The following is a 15,640-nucleotide window of genomic DNA, read 5'->3' as shown; positions in this document are numbered from 1 at the left end:
ACACAAGTCCTAGATTATGTCACCACCTACCTGGGTGAGAGATTTGAGGGCAGGGGCGGGAGGGAAGAGCTCCAGGGACATTTTTGCACACATGCTGATCCCTCAGGCAGGAGCACTCTTCCCCACACTTCCCACGGCTAGCTCCTTTGTGTCATTTGAATCTCAACTCAGATATCATTGTTCTATAAGTGTCTTTCCTGGTCATCCAAGTTGAAGTACATCCCTTTTGTCACTCACCTTTATGGTGTCCTGTTTTCTTTTTAGCTTTGATCACTATTCATTAATATCATGTTTATTTGCTTAAATGTTTATTTTTTCATTTCTGCATTAGGAATATATGCTCCTTAAGAGCAGAGACCTTGTCTTTCCTTTTCATGACTGTGTCCCCACGTCTTAAAGAGGAGCTGGAGTTGCATGATAAATACTTACGTAATATTTAAGGGATATACAGGGGCATTTACTCATCTCTCTTGTCCATTGGTCTTCAAGAATGGTTGGAAACACACACACACACCCACACACACACACACACACGAGCTCACACTAACTTTTTATGTCTTTCAACCTCTATGTACTGTGCAGGTTAATGCTTAACTATTTTGTTTTTTTGTCTCAATGAAATGGGACATGTTTTAGGGCAGAGATCATAAATTTCATGTGCCCTCTTAGTATTTTGCATAATTACAGATATAGCGTGATGGTGCCAGGGGGATTCTGGTTCTGTTGTGGAGATAGTATGCAGTGATTTTATAAGTCCATGTATTTGGCAGGGAGTGTTTTACTTCTTGGCGGCTTAGAGAACTTTGATCTTTCCAAAATTCTATGTAATTTTCGTGGTGTTAAAAATACTAATATTTGGATTTTTGTTAAGTTTTAAATGATTAATTCCCAAATTATTTTGAATTCATCTTTGTTTGCCGTCCCTGAATGCAACTAGTTAGTAAAGTAGCTAAACTTTTAAACTCTATTTGGTTTTAATTTTGAGTGATGTCACTGCTTCTCTGATAGTTAATGGTACTTAAATTGCCTGCAACTTGTCTGGTTTGCTGATTTCTTTTCCTGTATTCCAACACCTCTTGTGATCTCACAACTTCTCGCCTTTTAGGGGATTTGTACTTTACCTGGGTTCAAATAGGAAATAACCCTGAGTACAAAGAGAAGCTATTTTTCTTCTAATTTCAGTATCTCCTATTATTAATGTCTTACATTGTTGTGGTACATTTGTTACAACTGATGAACCAGTATTGATACAATATTAACTAAAGTCCATGGTTTACTCTTCTGTCTATAGTTCTGTGGGTTTTGACAAATATGTAGTGTTATTTACCTACTTTCAGTATCTTACAACCTAGTTTCACTGCCTTGAAAACCCCTGTACCTCACCTATTCATTTCTTATCCTCTGTTTGCACCCTCCTCCCTCACCCCTGTAACCCCGGATCTTTTTACTGTCTAATTTTTCCCTTTCAGGGGTACCTGGCTGGCTCAGTCACTAGGGCATCTGACTCTTGATCTCGGGGTTGTGAGTTCCAGCCCCCCCCGCCATTGGGTGTAGAGGTGACTTAAAAATATAAATAAAAAATAAAAATGCTGGTTAATTTTTACCTTTTCCAGAATTCCATATAGTTGGAATCATACAGTATTTAGCCTTTCAGACTGGTCTTTCACTTAGCAATATGCATTTAAGGTTCTTCCAGGTCTTGTGGCTTAATAATTCATCTTTTTTAATTGCTGAATAATCCATTTTGTGGATGTGGCACAGAGTATCTATTCACCTACTGAAGGAAATTTGGATTGCTTCCAAGTTTTGGCACTTAGAGAATAAAGCTGCTGTAAACATCTGTGTGCAGGTTTTTATGTGGACATAAGTTTTAAGCTCTTTTGGGTAAATACCAAGGAGCACAATTATTGGATCTTATGGTGAGAGTGTGTTCAGTTATGTGAGAAACTGCCAAGCTGTCTTACAAAATGTCTACCATTTTGCCTTCTGACCAACAGTGAATGAGAGTTCCTGTTGCCCCACATCCTTGCTAGCATTTAGTACTGTTACTGTTTTGGATTTTTGACATTCTAACTGGTATGTAATAGTATCTCGTTTAAATTTGCATTTCCCTAATGACATACAATGTTGAGCATCTTTTCAGACCTTTTTCTTTAAAAAAAAAAAGTAGTTATTTGACAGAGAGCGCGAGCACAAGCAGGGGTAGCAGCAGGCAGAGGGGGGGAGGAAGAAACAGGCTCCCCGCTGAGCAGGGAGCCCGATGCGGGGCTCGATCCCAGAAGCCTGGGATCATGACCTGAGCCAAAGGCAGACGCGTGACTGAGCCACCCAGGCGCCCCCCCATTCAAACTATAGAATCAACTTGTTGATATCCACAGAAGAACTTCCTGGCATTTTGTTTGGGATTGCACTGCACTGTAGAGCAATTTGGGAAGAACCGACCTCTTAACAGTATTGAGTGTTCTTATCCAAGATTATGGACTGTCTTTCCATTTTAGATCTTACCTTCCTTGCTATCTTTCATCAGAATTTTGTACTTTTTCTCATATAGGTCTTTTGCATATTTTGTTAGATTTGTACCTAAGTATTTAAATTTTTTTGTCTGCTAATATAAATGGTCTTGTGTTTTTAATTTCAAGTTCCACTTGTACATTGCTGGTATATACGAAAGCATTTGACTTTTTAAAAATTTTTTATTTAAATTCAATTTAGTTAACATATAGTGTAGTATTAGTTTCAGGGGTAGAATTTAGTGATTCATCGGTTGCATACAACACCCAGTGCTCATCCCAACAAGTGCCCTTCTTAATACCCATCACCCAGTTACTCCCTCCTTCCCCTCTCCTCGAGCAACCTTCAGTTTGTTTCCTGTAGTTAAGGGTCTCTTGTGATTTGCCTCCCCGTGTGTTTGTTTTTCCTTCCCTTCCCCTATATTCCTCTGTTGTTTCTTTTTTTTTTTTTAAAGATTTTATTTATTTATTTGACAGAGAGAGAGATAGCGAGAGCAGGAGCACAAGCAGGGGGAGTGGGAGAGGGAGAAGCAGGCTTCCCACTGAGCAGGGAGCCCGATGTGGGACTTGATCCCAGAACCCTGGGATCATGACCTGAGCCAAAGGCAGACGCTTAACGACTGAGCCACCCAGGCGCCCTCCTCTGTTGTTTCTTAAATTCCACATGTGACTGAAATCATATGGTATTTGTCTTTCTCCCTCTAGTTTCCATTTCATTACAAATGGCAAGATTTCATTCTTTTTGATGGCTGAGTAGTATTCGTGTATGTGTGTGTGTGTGTGTGTGTGTGTGTGTGTGTGTGTGTCTTTTTTATCCATTCATCTGTTGATGGACATCTGGACTCTTTCCATAGTTTGACTATTGTGGACATTGCTGCTATAAACATTGGGGTGCATGTGTCCCTTCAAATCACTGTGTTTGTATCCTTTGGGTAAACACCTAGTAGTGCAATTGCTGGGTCATAGGGTCATTCTATTTTTAACTTTTTGAGGAACATCCATACTGTTTTCCAGAGTGGCTACACCAGCTTGCATTCCCACCAACAGTGTAAGAGGGTTCCCCTTTCTCTGTGTACTCGCCAACATCTGTTATTACCGAGTTGTTAATTTTAGCCATTCTGACTAATGTGAGGTGGTATTTCATTGTGGTTTTGATTTGTATTTCCCTGATGCCGAGTGACGTTGAGCATTTTTTCATGTGTCTGTTGGCCATTTGGATGTCTTCTTTGGTCTATTCATGTCTTCTGCCCATTTCTTGATTGGATTTTTTGTTTTTTTGGATGTTGAGTTTGATAAGTTCTTTATAAATTTTGGATACTAGCCCTTTATCTGGTATGTCATTGGAAAGCAGTTGACTTTTATATATTAACTGTGTATCCTGCAACTTGCTATAATCACTTGACTAGTTTCAGGAGGGTATGTGTGTGAAGTCTTTGTATTTTCTGTAGATAGTCATGTCATCTGTGAACAAAGTTTTATTCTTTCCCAAGTTGTGTGCCTTTTATTTCCTTTTCTTACCTTATTTCATGAGTTTGGATTTCCAGTACAGTATTGAATAGTAGTAGTAGTAAGAGGAACATCCTTGCCTTGTTCCCCATCTTCTATTTTCTCAGTATTAATATGATGTTAGCTGTGGGTTTTTTGCAGAAGTTCTTTATCAAGTTGAGGAAGTCCTCTTTCTTTTCCTAGTTTCCTGAGGGTTTATAATGAAGGGGTATGATTTTTGTTAAATGTTTTTTTCTCCCTCCATTGATATGATCATGTGATTTTTCTGTTGATGTGATGGATCACATTGATTTTCTAATGTTGACACAGACTTGCATATCTGGAATAAATACTACATGATCTTGGTGTATAATTTTTTAATATACTGTTTGTTTTTATTTGCTAATTTTTGTTGAAGATTTTTGTATCTGTGTTCATGAGAGATACTAGTTTGTAGTTTCTTTTTGTGCAGTATTGGTTTTGGTATTAGGGTAATGGTGGTTTCCTAGAATGGGGTAGGAAGTATTCCTTCTAGTTTTACTTTCTGGAAGAAATTGTAGAGAGTTGTATAGTATTTCTTCCGTAAATGTTTGGTTGAATTTACCAGTGATTGGTATTGGTAGTGGTAGCCCTTCTTTCATCTGATATTAGTAACTTATGTCTTCTACTTTTTTTTCTTTGTTCACCTGGCTAAGGGTTTGTCTATTTTATTGATATTTTCAAAGAACCAGACTTTGGGTTTATTGATTTTTAAAAAATTTCCTGGTTTTATTTACATTGCTTTCTGCTCTAATTTTTTTTCTACTTACTTTAGATTTAATTTGGTTTTTTTTTTGTTGCCTAAAATGGAAGCTTAGATTATTGACTTTCAGTCTTTTTTCTTTTCTAATTTTTGCATTCAAAACTATATTTTCCCTTTAAGCAGCATCCCACACATTTTGCTATGTTGTATTTTTTCACTTAGTTCAAAATACCTTCTTATTTTGCTTGAGACTTGTCTCATGTGTTATTTAGAAGTGTGTCATTTAATCTCCATGGATTTTGGACTTTTTCAGCTGTCTTTCTGTTACTGATTTTTAATTTCATTGTGGTCTGAGAACATACTTTGTATAATTTTTATTTTTAAAAATTTGTTGTGTTTTGTGGCCCAGAATTATTCTGTCTTGATGAATGTTCCATATGAGCTTGAGAAGAATGTGTATTCCACTGTTACTGGATTAAGTTGTCTGTGGATGTCCATTGTATGTTGTGTTGAGTGAGCTATGTCTTGATAACTGATGGTAGTGTTGAGTGAGCTATGTCTTGACTAAATATCTGGATCTGTCAGATCCTTATTGCCCTACTGCTAGATCTGCCCATTACTGATGGAGAAGTGTTGAAGTCACCAGCCATGATGATGGATTTGTTTATTTCTCCCTGCAATTCTGTTTGGTTTTGTCTAACCTTCGTTGATTAGACATATATGCATTAAGGATTATTGTGTCTTCTTGGTCAGTTGATTTCTTTATCATTATGTAATGCTCCTTTTTATGCCTGATAATTTTCCTTGCTCTGAAATGTGCTTTGTCTGAAATTCATATAGCTCCTCCAGTGTTCTTGTGATTAGTGTTACTTTAGATTTTTTAATGTATCTGAACATTTAACTTGTTGATATTTAAGTTGTTTCATTTTTCATTGAGATAAAACTCAAAAGCATAACATTTACCATTTTAAAGTGTATTCTTCAGTGGTTTTTAGTATATTTACTATGTATGTGGTGCATATGTCACCACTGTCTAATTCCAGAACACTTCCATCACAACCTGTTAGTTCCAGTTCTCCCCTCCCCTTATTCTCTGGCAGTCATGAATCTACTTTCTGTTTTTATGGATTTGCCTATTCTGGAACATACCATGTAAATGGAATCATATAATACATGACCTTTTGCTTCTGGCTTCCTTTAATCTTAGAGTAGAATGTTTTCAGAGTTCACTCATGTTGTAGCATGTAACAGTACTTTATTCCTTTTTATGGCTGTGTAAGAGGCTCTTCCACATTTTAAGTATCCATTCATCAGTTGATGGACGTTGGGTTTATACTTTTTGGCTGTTATGAACAATGCTGCTGTGAATATTCATGTACAGGTCATGGTGTGAACATCTGTTGTTAGTTCTATCGGGTATACCGCTAGATGTAGAATTGCTGGGTAATTGTATGTGGAACTTTTTGAGGAGCGGCCGAACTGTGTTCCGCATTAGCTGCACCATTTTACGTTCTCACCGGCAATATAGGAGGGTTCCAGCCTCTCTGCCTTCTTGCCAGCACTTATCTTCTTTTTTTTTCTTTTTCTTATTTTACTGTAGCCATCCTAGTGGGTGTGAAGTGGTATCTCAGTGTGGTTTTGATTTCGCATTTCGCTAGTGACTAATGATGTTGAACATCTTTACATGTGCTGTTGACCATCTGTGTATCTTCTTTGGAGAAATGTCTCTTCAAAAGTCTTTTGCTTGTTTTTGAATTAGGTTATTTGTCTTTTTATTGTTGAGTTGTAAGAGTTCTTTGCATTTTCTGGTTATTTGATCCTTGTCAGATAGACGATCTGCAGACACTTTCTCCCATTCTGTGAGTTGTCTTTTCATTTTCTCAGTACTGACCTTTGACACACACAAGTTTTTATTTTGATCAATTATTTGATCAAAATATTTCTATTATTTCTTAATGCTTTTTGTATCATATCTAAGAAAGCTTTGCCCAACCCAAAGTCACACAGACTTTCACCCGTTTTCTCTAAGAGTGTTAAAGTTTTTACTCTCATATTTAAATCTTTGATCCATTTTGAGTTACATTTTTGTGTGTGTGTGTGAAGTTGGTGTTCCAAATTCATTCTTTGCATATAGATATTCACTTGTCCCAGTAGGAGGCACTTGAAAAGACTTTTTTTTGCCCCCATTAAATGGTCTTGGCATCCTTGTGAAAAATCAATTGACCATAAACGTATGGGTTGTAAATACTTTCTTTTTAATTACTTGGTAAATCTACACTATGGTAAAACCATTCCTGGTAAGTGAGATGTGTCTGTATTATGGCACTGTGAATTTGGGCTTGCTTGTTGTCATAGCAAAAGCTGCCTTAACCCAGTATTCACAGATGTTCCGAGTTATTTAGTCTTGTGTTATGCAGCATTTGTTTATCTGAGAACAAATACATAAATGGTAAGTTGAATATATATTACCTAATAGCATTTGTTCAGTAGGGCTGAGTTATACAATTTAGAATGCCGTCATGAAGTTCAGAACTTCAAGGAATATATAACTGAGGCTGGCAGAGTGATCAACCTAAAGGCATACAGCTGGTGAGTAGCACGGCCAGGGTTATGAGCTGAGTCCTGCTCCCATGTTCTTTCTCTAATGTGCTACATAACTATGATGTAAGGTGTTGTCTGAGATGGTCTCAGGAGACAAAAGTCCAGGCTAATTCTGGCCCCAGTTTAAGAGCAGGTGGTTTTCAGTAGATGACTGTGAAATTATGGTTTAGTATGAAGTCCTCTTCTCTGACACTATCAGGGTCGGTGTTTGGTTGATTAACTAAGAAAGTCAGTTTAAACAAGTATTCTTTAAGGAATGGTGCATATAGTTCTTAGCATTTTATTTGAAAAAAAAGTATATGTATATATATATATATATATATATATATACACGTACGTTTATTTTCCGTTGAAGTAGTGCCAGGCTCTATTCTCTGACAGCTGGTCTGCTGATTAGATTTCTAAGTTGTTGGGGCGCCTGGATGGCTCAGTTGGTTAAGCATCTGCATTCAGCTCAGGTCATGATCTCAGGGTTCAGGGATCAAGTCCCACATCAGGCTCCCTGCTCAGCAGGGTCTGCTTCTCCCTCTCCTTCTGCCCCTGCTCATGCTCTCTCTCTCTGTCTCAAATAAATAAATACAGACTTTAAGAAAAAGATTTCTATGTTGTCTTTTTTGCATTCAGTTTCAGTTTCTTTAACTGAATTGAATGAGAATCCTGTGATCACCCCCTCCCTACCTGGTACATGGTCATCTCACCCATACCTAATTTAGCACAAATTTTCTTATTGATTTCTTTGTATCAGGTCTTTCCAAAGTACCTGCCTTAGTTTTCATAAGTTTTCCATATGGAGCTATAGATTCAGTGCATCTTTTTGCACTCATATTTTGTTGGTTTACATAGTGTTTAATAAAATTATATAATTGTGAAGTAAGTGTAAGGTGGCCTTAATTAGTTTGGGAATCATCACGTCTGATTCTTGCCGACTAAACAGCTCAATGAGTAGCAAAGTCACGGGTGAAGTAGATAGTAATTTGCTGCCTCTAAGCATATTAGCCTACCAGGGGCATCACAGTGTTACAGAGGGGAAACAGAGCATAGCTAATCCTGTGAGACCAATACTTGGAAATTGATTATGCAAGATTTGGAACATCTGCTGAATGGAACACTCAACATCCACATAAAATACTAATAGAAATGTGTTTTATGAAAAGACATTGAAGTTGTATTTTTAGATGGAAAATAGCAGTTTAGAAGAGCATGAGTATTAAGCTTCTGTGTGTGTGTGTGTGTGTGTACATACGTGTGTGTACACACATAGAGAAGGTCTGGGGTTTCCGTTCAAGATGGTGGCGTAGGAGGATCTTGAACTCATCTCTTCCGACGGATGCACTGAATCTATAGCTCCATATGGAAAAATTTCCTCTGGAAAAAAACCCTCAAACTAGCTGAGTGAGTTCTACACATTAGGTGAATAAGAAAAAAACCTACATTGAAGTGAGATTCAATCTTGCCATAAACCCCACCCCTGGCACAGCGACCCACGATTGGGAGGGTACTCACAACCCCAAGCTTCTCCCTGAGGAGCAAAGGGTTTGAACCCCACATCTGATGCCCCAACTTTTAAGACCTGCATCTGAGAGACAAGACCCCACAACATCTAGCTTTGACAGCCATCAGGGCTTGCATGCATGAGACCCACAAGGCTATAGCGAACCGAGAAACAGTTGTTAAAGCAGTTGCGTGAGTGGACTCAACCACCTCAGAACTCAGCACAGAAGCAGCGTTCAGCCTTTCTGTAAAAGAGGCTCATTTGCTTATCTCAAAGCCCTGAGGGACAAGCATCTAATTTAACATGCATCTGGGGGCCTAGTAAGGTATTCTCCAAAGATGGAGCCGGCAGGTGCTGTCTTTGCACTGTCCCTCTCCCTCGCTCCTGCTCGCTGGTATCTCCTGGAAAGGAGCTTGTATGCTCATATGATGCCCCAAGTTTTGCATTTGCTACCTAGGGGGTACTTCTAGATCACTTGGCTCCAGTGGCCAGCAAGAGTTATATTCAGAGTAGTGAGTATTGCAGTATTTACAACAGCCAAGACTTGGAAATAACTTAAGTGTCCACCGATGGGTCGATGGATAAAGAAAATGTCATGTGTGTATACAATGGAGTATTATTCAACCATAAAAAGGAAGTCTTGCCATTTATAACAACATGGATGAACCTTGAGGATATTATATAGCTAAGTGAAATAAATCAGACAGAGAAAGACAAATACTGTATGATCTCCCTTCTATGTGGAATCTGTAAAACAAAACAAAATGAAGTCATGGAGAACAGATTGGTGGTTGCTAGAGGCGGTGGGGGTGTGGAGGGAATGGATGAAGGGGTCAAATGGTATAAACTTCCAGTTAATAAGATAAGTTCTGGGGATGTAATGTACATCATGGTGACTGTAGCAAGTAACACTGTATATTATTGTATATTTGAAAGTTGCTAAAACTTACTAAGAGTTCTTAGCACAAAAACAAAAATGTGTGTGGTGATGGATGTTAACTAGTCTTATGGTGATGATTTCACAATAGATAAAAATATGGAATTGTTATGTTGTACACCTGAAACCAACATGTGTCCATTGTATCTCAATTTTTTAAAAAGTAATTTATATTTTAAAGAGAAAGACCAGGGCACCTGGGTGGCCCAGTTGGTTAAGTGTCTGTCTTCGGTTAAGGTCATGATTTCACGGTCCTGGGATCAAGCCCTGTATTGGGCTCTGGACTCAGCGGGGAATCTGCTTCTCCCTCTGCCCCTTCTCCCACTTGTTCTCTCAATCTCTTGTCTCTCTCCCCCCACCCTCCCTCTCAAAAAAATAAAATCTTTAAAAAATAAAAATAAAAAATAAAGAGAAAAACCAAAACAAAGTCTGGAAGGATGTGAATCACAATGTTAAATAGTGGGAAAAAAACATTAATAGTGCTTAACTGTAGACCATCAGAGAGTGGGTGATTTTTTTTTTACTCTCTTTTATATAATTAATTCTTTGTTGGTTGAAAGTTTGACACTGAACATTTGTTACTTTTAAAATTAAGAAAAAGCTGTTTCTGTTTTGAGAAGAGCCTGTTTGAAACGTATAATTAAGAAAAAATAGAACGCCTTGTAGAATTTAGGCAACAGGAGAGAAGGCTTTTGGTTAGGGGTCCCATTTCCTGCACCCTTATGAAGTGAGCAGACCCCCTGATGTCCCTGTGTGTACTCAGAGGTACTTTTCCCCTGCAGTAATATAGCTTCTTAAATGAATAGAATGGCGTTTCTCTCTTATTCTTTCTCTGATTTTATTTTTATATGGGAAATGTGATATCAGTGCAATCATTTTTTTTTTTCTGGTTTGATTTTCAGGAAGATTTCGATGTCGATCATTTTGTGTCTGACTGTAGGAAGCGTGTCCAGCTGGAGGAACTGAGAGGAGATCTGGAACTCTACTATAAACTTCTTAAAACAGCCATGGTCGAGCTCATCAACAAGGATTATGCAGATTTTGTCAACCTTTCCACAAACTTGGTAAACCTGAAATTCACAAGTCCTACACACACAGACACACTTTCTCATTCATACTTATTTAAAGTGCAGAGTGTTTTTAGAAACCTTTCAGTTGATTCCCCCCTCCGCCAGAAACTTGAAGAGGTTGCCAATCTCATTAATAAAATAACTAAACTTTTTAGAATACATTTTTTTGGTTTTAGTTTTTATTCATTTAAGGCTGCTTTAGCTTAATTATGTTTTGAATTCTTAAGTCAATAGTGAGAAGTAAAGGATAATAATAAGTGAGTGGTTGTTTTGTTAGTTGCTAAGTGATTACCCTGAAGTCTTCCTTGGTTTAGACTAATTTGCAGGAGCAAATATCAACTGCTCTTAAAGAAATGTTTAATTTACTCCCAGGTATATGTATTAGCCAGAGCTAGGTTGAGGGAACATTGGCCAATATTGGTATTTAGAAGGTTTGGTTTTATAAAAACGTAAGAATGATTTGTAATGAGCATATCAGTTGTTTATAAAAACCGTTTAGAAATGTTGAGTTTTACTACCTGGCAGAACAGTCTCCTTGTTGATGTTTCATTTTGTTTTAAATCTGTCCAGAGAAGCACAGAAAGTAGCAGCTCCATGGGAATTTCAAGAAGCATTAAAATTAATGAGGTATAGTTGCTTTGGGGAAATATACCACTAAGATAAAAGTTCCAGTAGGATTAGAAACCTAGAAAATTTTATTTCTGTTCTATTTAATTTGAATTTTTCTCAGGGGTTATAATAGTGTTTAGGAGAGACATAGCCCATCAGACTTTCACATCAGCTGCCTGAGTACCATAAATTACAGACAGAGAGCTGTTCACCTTCCGTGAAAATTTTTCACATTCATTTAAAATGTCATCTAAAGGCAAATTGTTCCTAAGGAGGCTTTCATTTATCATGACTTCCCTTATTTTTATAGTTTCATGTGTATCAACCGATTTTTTTCATATTCTGTGAGCAACATTAATGGCAAAATAACATTTCTGTTGTTTAGCTAGTTACTTAGCAAAATATGGTTGTACCAAAAAAATAACTTAAGCCTGGTACTGCTTTGATCATTAAACAGATATGTCACTATTACTCCTGATTGTGATGTGTTTGTGCCAACCTGATTTTGCCTTTAGGTCGGCATGGACAAAGCCCTCAATCAGCTTTCTGTGCCTTTGGGACAGTTACGGGAAGAAGTTCTGGTAAGTCCCCAAATGATATAAAACAATCTACTGTGAAACATGTTGGCCTTGTTGGCTTTTCTCCAAGAATTCCTTTTATCTGTTAGGTTGGTGGTGGTGGTGGTTGTTTTTTAATGGTTCATGATTATAGTATTCACCTTCAGAAAAGTTGTAAATGATTTTCTATTTTTGCATATGCTATTACAACCTGAAAAATATGTTCGATTTGAAGAAGAGAGATTCTCAGAGTAGACAGCCTTAAAATGTCAGGGGAGAGGAAGTGTATTTCCAAATTCAGCTTATTATGCCACTTTGCTCATATGTAAGTGGTTTCCAACTTATGAATGACTTGTATTTTAACAATTTTTAATCTTGTAAGTATTCCCCTCCCACTCCCTCCCCCTCCCCGCCCCTCCCCCCGGGTAATTTACATGCGGTTAGGTTCCTAGACTGGTATACGAAAGCTATGTAATCCCTAATGTAGCTGAAGGATAATATAATGTAATACCTAATAAATATTACATTTTAATGTTTTGCTCAGAAAATCTCTGCTGTGGGAATGAGACTCCCCACCTCTAAGCCATTGGGAATAGGAACTCCGCCTGGCTGAACAGTGGAGGGGGAGTTTTGGCATCACTTCCAACAGAAAACTGTGCTGCCCTGTCCTCCCCACCTCCCCCCATCCGTGTCTGGTGCCCTGACTTTCAGCCGCCGTCCGTTCTGATGCACTGTCGTAAACTTGGTGCACGACACCATCCTTCCTTGTGTGTCTCCTCTAGCTTGAGTGGCCTTGTGCATCTACCCCCTAAGACAGTGCCTGCAACCTAAGGAGAGAATATAAGTGGAAAATAATTTAAGGGAAGACACCGTGCGTGGTTAGAGCCGAGAAAATGCAGAGTAACAGAAATGTCGGTGCTGAGAAGCCCATGGGAGGGGTGGGCAGGAAAGAATTTGTGAAAGAGGTAAATCTTGAGCTGTGCCTTGAGCCAGCCAATACTTGCCATTGTTTATGTCTTGTTTGAATTTTACAAAATCTTGTTAAGGTACTTGTCCTTGGGACAGAAGGGTGATTTTTGTGGTCCGCTGTTGGATTCCACACCAGCCGCTGTGTGGCTCTCCCGCCTCCTTCTTGGTGTGCCTCTTCCTCCCGCAGCCTTGTGGCGGTGCTGTTTCCTGAGCCCAGCCTTCCTTTGGCCTCTCGAAACCCCCTCCCTAGAGGCAGATTTGCTCTCCTGACTGCTGCGCGGCTCGCACAGGCTCCCCTCCAGCCTCGCCCCCTGCCAGTACCGTATCCCTTCCCTTTTCCACGGCCTGTCTTTATAGCCACAGGCCTGACCTGCCTTTCTGGTCCCAACTCATGAAGCTACTCTGTGAGATTCTAAGACCACTGAGGGATACGACTGTTTCTCTCTTCTTCATTGTATCCCCATGGGCTCCCACAATACTGACGTCCAGGAGGTATTTCACAATGTTGATGGAATGAATTAATTCACCTTCCTGTAGAATTTTTGTGATATGTCCACTTTATTCTAGTTGTTTCCATTAACCTTTGTTTTGGCCCTAATTCCTAATTGTTTGTACTGGCCTTCGTTCATTAGCTTCTGGACATGTTTCTCCACCTATGCGCTTTCTCCCTTTTTCTGGCCTTCTGTTCTTATTTTTTGATTCCTAATATTTCCAAAACAACATTTCGTCATGATGCATCAGTGCTTCAACATTCTTTAGTTCTCCAAAATGTGCAGAATCTAAAGACCTCATCTGAGTGAAGTCCTCCTAAGTTGATCCTCCCTTCCTATTTGTACTCTCCAGAAGGAAGCCTGCAGTGCACATGGCTGTGTGCCCATCCGACCCTGACCCTGAGTTGCGTGTGCACTTACATCTTCTCAACTTCCCCTCCTGACCTCAGCAGCAAACAGGCTTTCAGAGTCCGCTTCGAGCCCCATCCCATTTCGAGACTCTCCTGTACCTTGCTTCAGATTATCCATTCTCTGCCCTGACCCCTCTATGACTTTCACTCTATATGTATTATTCTTCTTCTGCCCGTGCGACCCTGACTTTGTGTCATTTTGCCCCCAAATCATGAGTACCCTCAATAGTGATTGTCTGGTATTTCGTATTTTTGTCAATATGTGCATGGTACTGGTGTGCAGGTATTAAGTTCTGTGGAATTGAATGAGATTTATAAACTTGATAATGTGACAAAACAATTTCTACAATTCATTTGCTTTATTCTTTTAAAGAGTCTCAGGTCATCTGTCAGTGAAGGAATTCGGGCAGTAGATGAACGAATGTGTAAACAAGAGGACATAAGGAAGAAAAAGGTATCCTCCAGGAGATTTCTTACGCTGCATGCCTCTCGTCTCCTCATATTTGTCAACACTATTCAACTTTTTTTCAAAGCTCTTGTGCATGTGCGTTGTACGCATTATAATGTCACATTATCTACTTGAAATAATAAGAATTTTAGAGTTACCCACGTGGTCTCAAGATCACTCACTTTTTCCAGAACAAGAAACAGTAATAACTGTTGTCGGTGAAGCATTTGACAATTTAACCACCATATAAATTTTCAGCGCCCCTGTAAAGAAAATATGCCTGTTTTAGAGAGTAGGATAGAAGTGGGCTTTCTAAAGTAAACTCAGTATTCTGCAGGTTTGTTGTTTTAGAAAAAGCAGTATGTTGCTCTCTCATTCTGCCATGTTTGTTTCTTCTTTTGTTTCCCTCCTTTACATATACCTCTGCATGCATTGCCTTTATTGTTCAGTGGTCCTGGGTTTTAATTTTATTTTCTGATTTTGTTTTCTTTATGTTCTGGTGTTAACTTTTCTTTTATTTTTTTTAATTCCTTAGTTGTGTTAGTTTCAGGTGTGTTAGTTTGTGCTGTGTTAGTTTCGGGTGTGCAAGACAGGCACTGCTCCGTACATCCATGGTGCTCACCCCCAGGAGCGCGCTCCTTAGTGCCCGTCGCCTATTTAACATGTCCCCGATTTTATTCATGATCATAATGATGTAAGGGCACAGTGGGCATTGGGATCCCAGACTTCTAACTCTAGCCTGCTGCTCTATACAGTGTTTTCTATGTGTATTTATTAGCATATTTGTTAAAATCTCAAGGGGGAGAAGCCTATTTGAGAGACCTTCTGTTTAATTCTCCTTTAGACTCCTCTCAGCTTTTGTCCAAAGAACTCATGTAGTGCTTTTCCAGACAAAATGATAAGCTTCATGAGAGCAGGGCATTTTTCTTGTTTTATTCACTTATGTCCCCACTGTCAGGAAGAATGTCCAGCTCCCAGGGGGTGTTCAGTAACTATTTGTTGAATGGATGACTTCGTCTGTTTTTGTTCTTTTAAGGATGAGAGTTTTCATAATGTCCCTCAACCTCTTTGGTAATATTTGTAGTGTAAAAGGTCTTTAATGAATTGACGCTTGCATATAGGTATATGCACATGTAAACTGAGAGGGTAAATATGATCAGAAGCTAAAATTAAAACATGAATAAAGGGCTATATGAAAATAAATGGAGGGGTGCCTGGGTGGCTCAGTTGGTTAAATGTCCAACTCTTGATTTCGGCTCAGGTCATGATCTCAGGGTCGTGAGATCGAGCCCCACACTGGGCTCTGTGCCCAGCAGGAT

The 15,640-nt window shown here is 38.9% G+C and overlaps 1 protein-coding gene across 2 annotated transcripts in view; it reads left to right on the top strand.

Moving 5' to 3' along the window:
* Positions 1-15,640, top strand: part of COG2 (component of oligomeric golgi complex 2) — a 50,795-nt gene that overhangs the window by 6,811 nt on the left and 28,344 nt on the right. For both annotated transcript variants that reach the window (XM_044916467.1, XM_021696059.2), the window contains exons 2-4: positions 10,670-10,831; positions 11,962-12,027; positions 14,247-14,327. In XM_044916467.1, the coding sequence (XP_044772402.1) occupies positions 10,670-10,831; positions 11,962-12,027; positions 14,247-14,327 (309 nt within the window). The remainder of the gene's footprint in view (positions 1-10,669; positions 10,832-11,961; positions 12,028-14,246; positions 14,328-15,640) is intronic.

The sequence above is a fragment of the Neomonachus schauinslandi genome, chromosome 6 (genome assembly GCF_002201575.2).
Source record: "Neomonachus schauinslandi chromosome 6, ASM220157v2, whole genome shotgun sequence".
Classification (NCBI taxonomy): domain Eukaryota; kingdom Metazoa; phylum Chordata; class Mammalia; order Carnivora; family Phocidae; genus Neomonachus; species Neomonachus schauinslandi.
The sequence above is the reverse complement of the archived record's forward strand: the minus strand, read 5'-3'. Positions and strand labels throughout refer to the sequence as shown.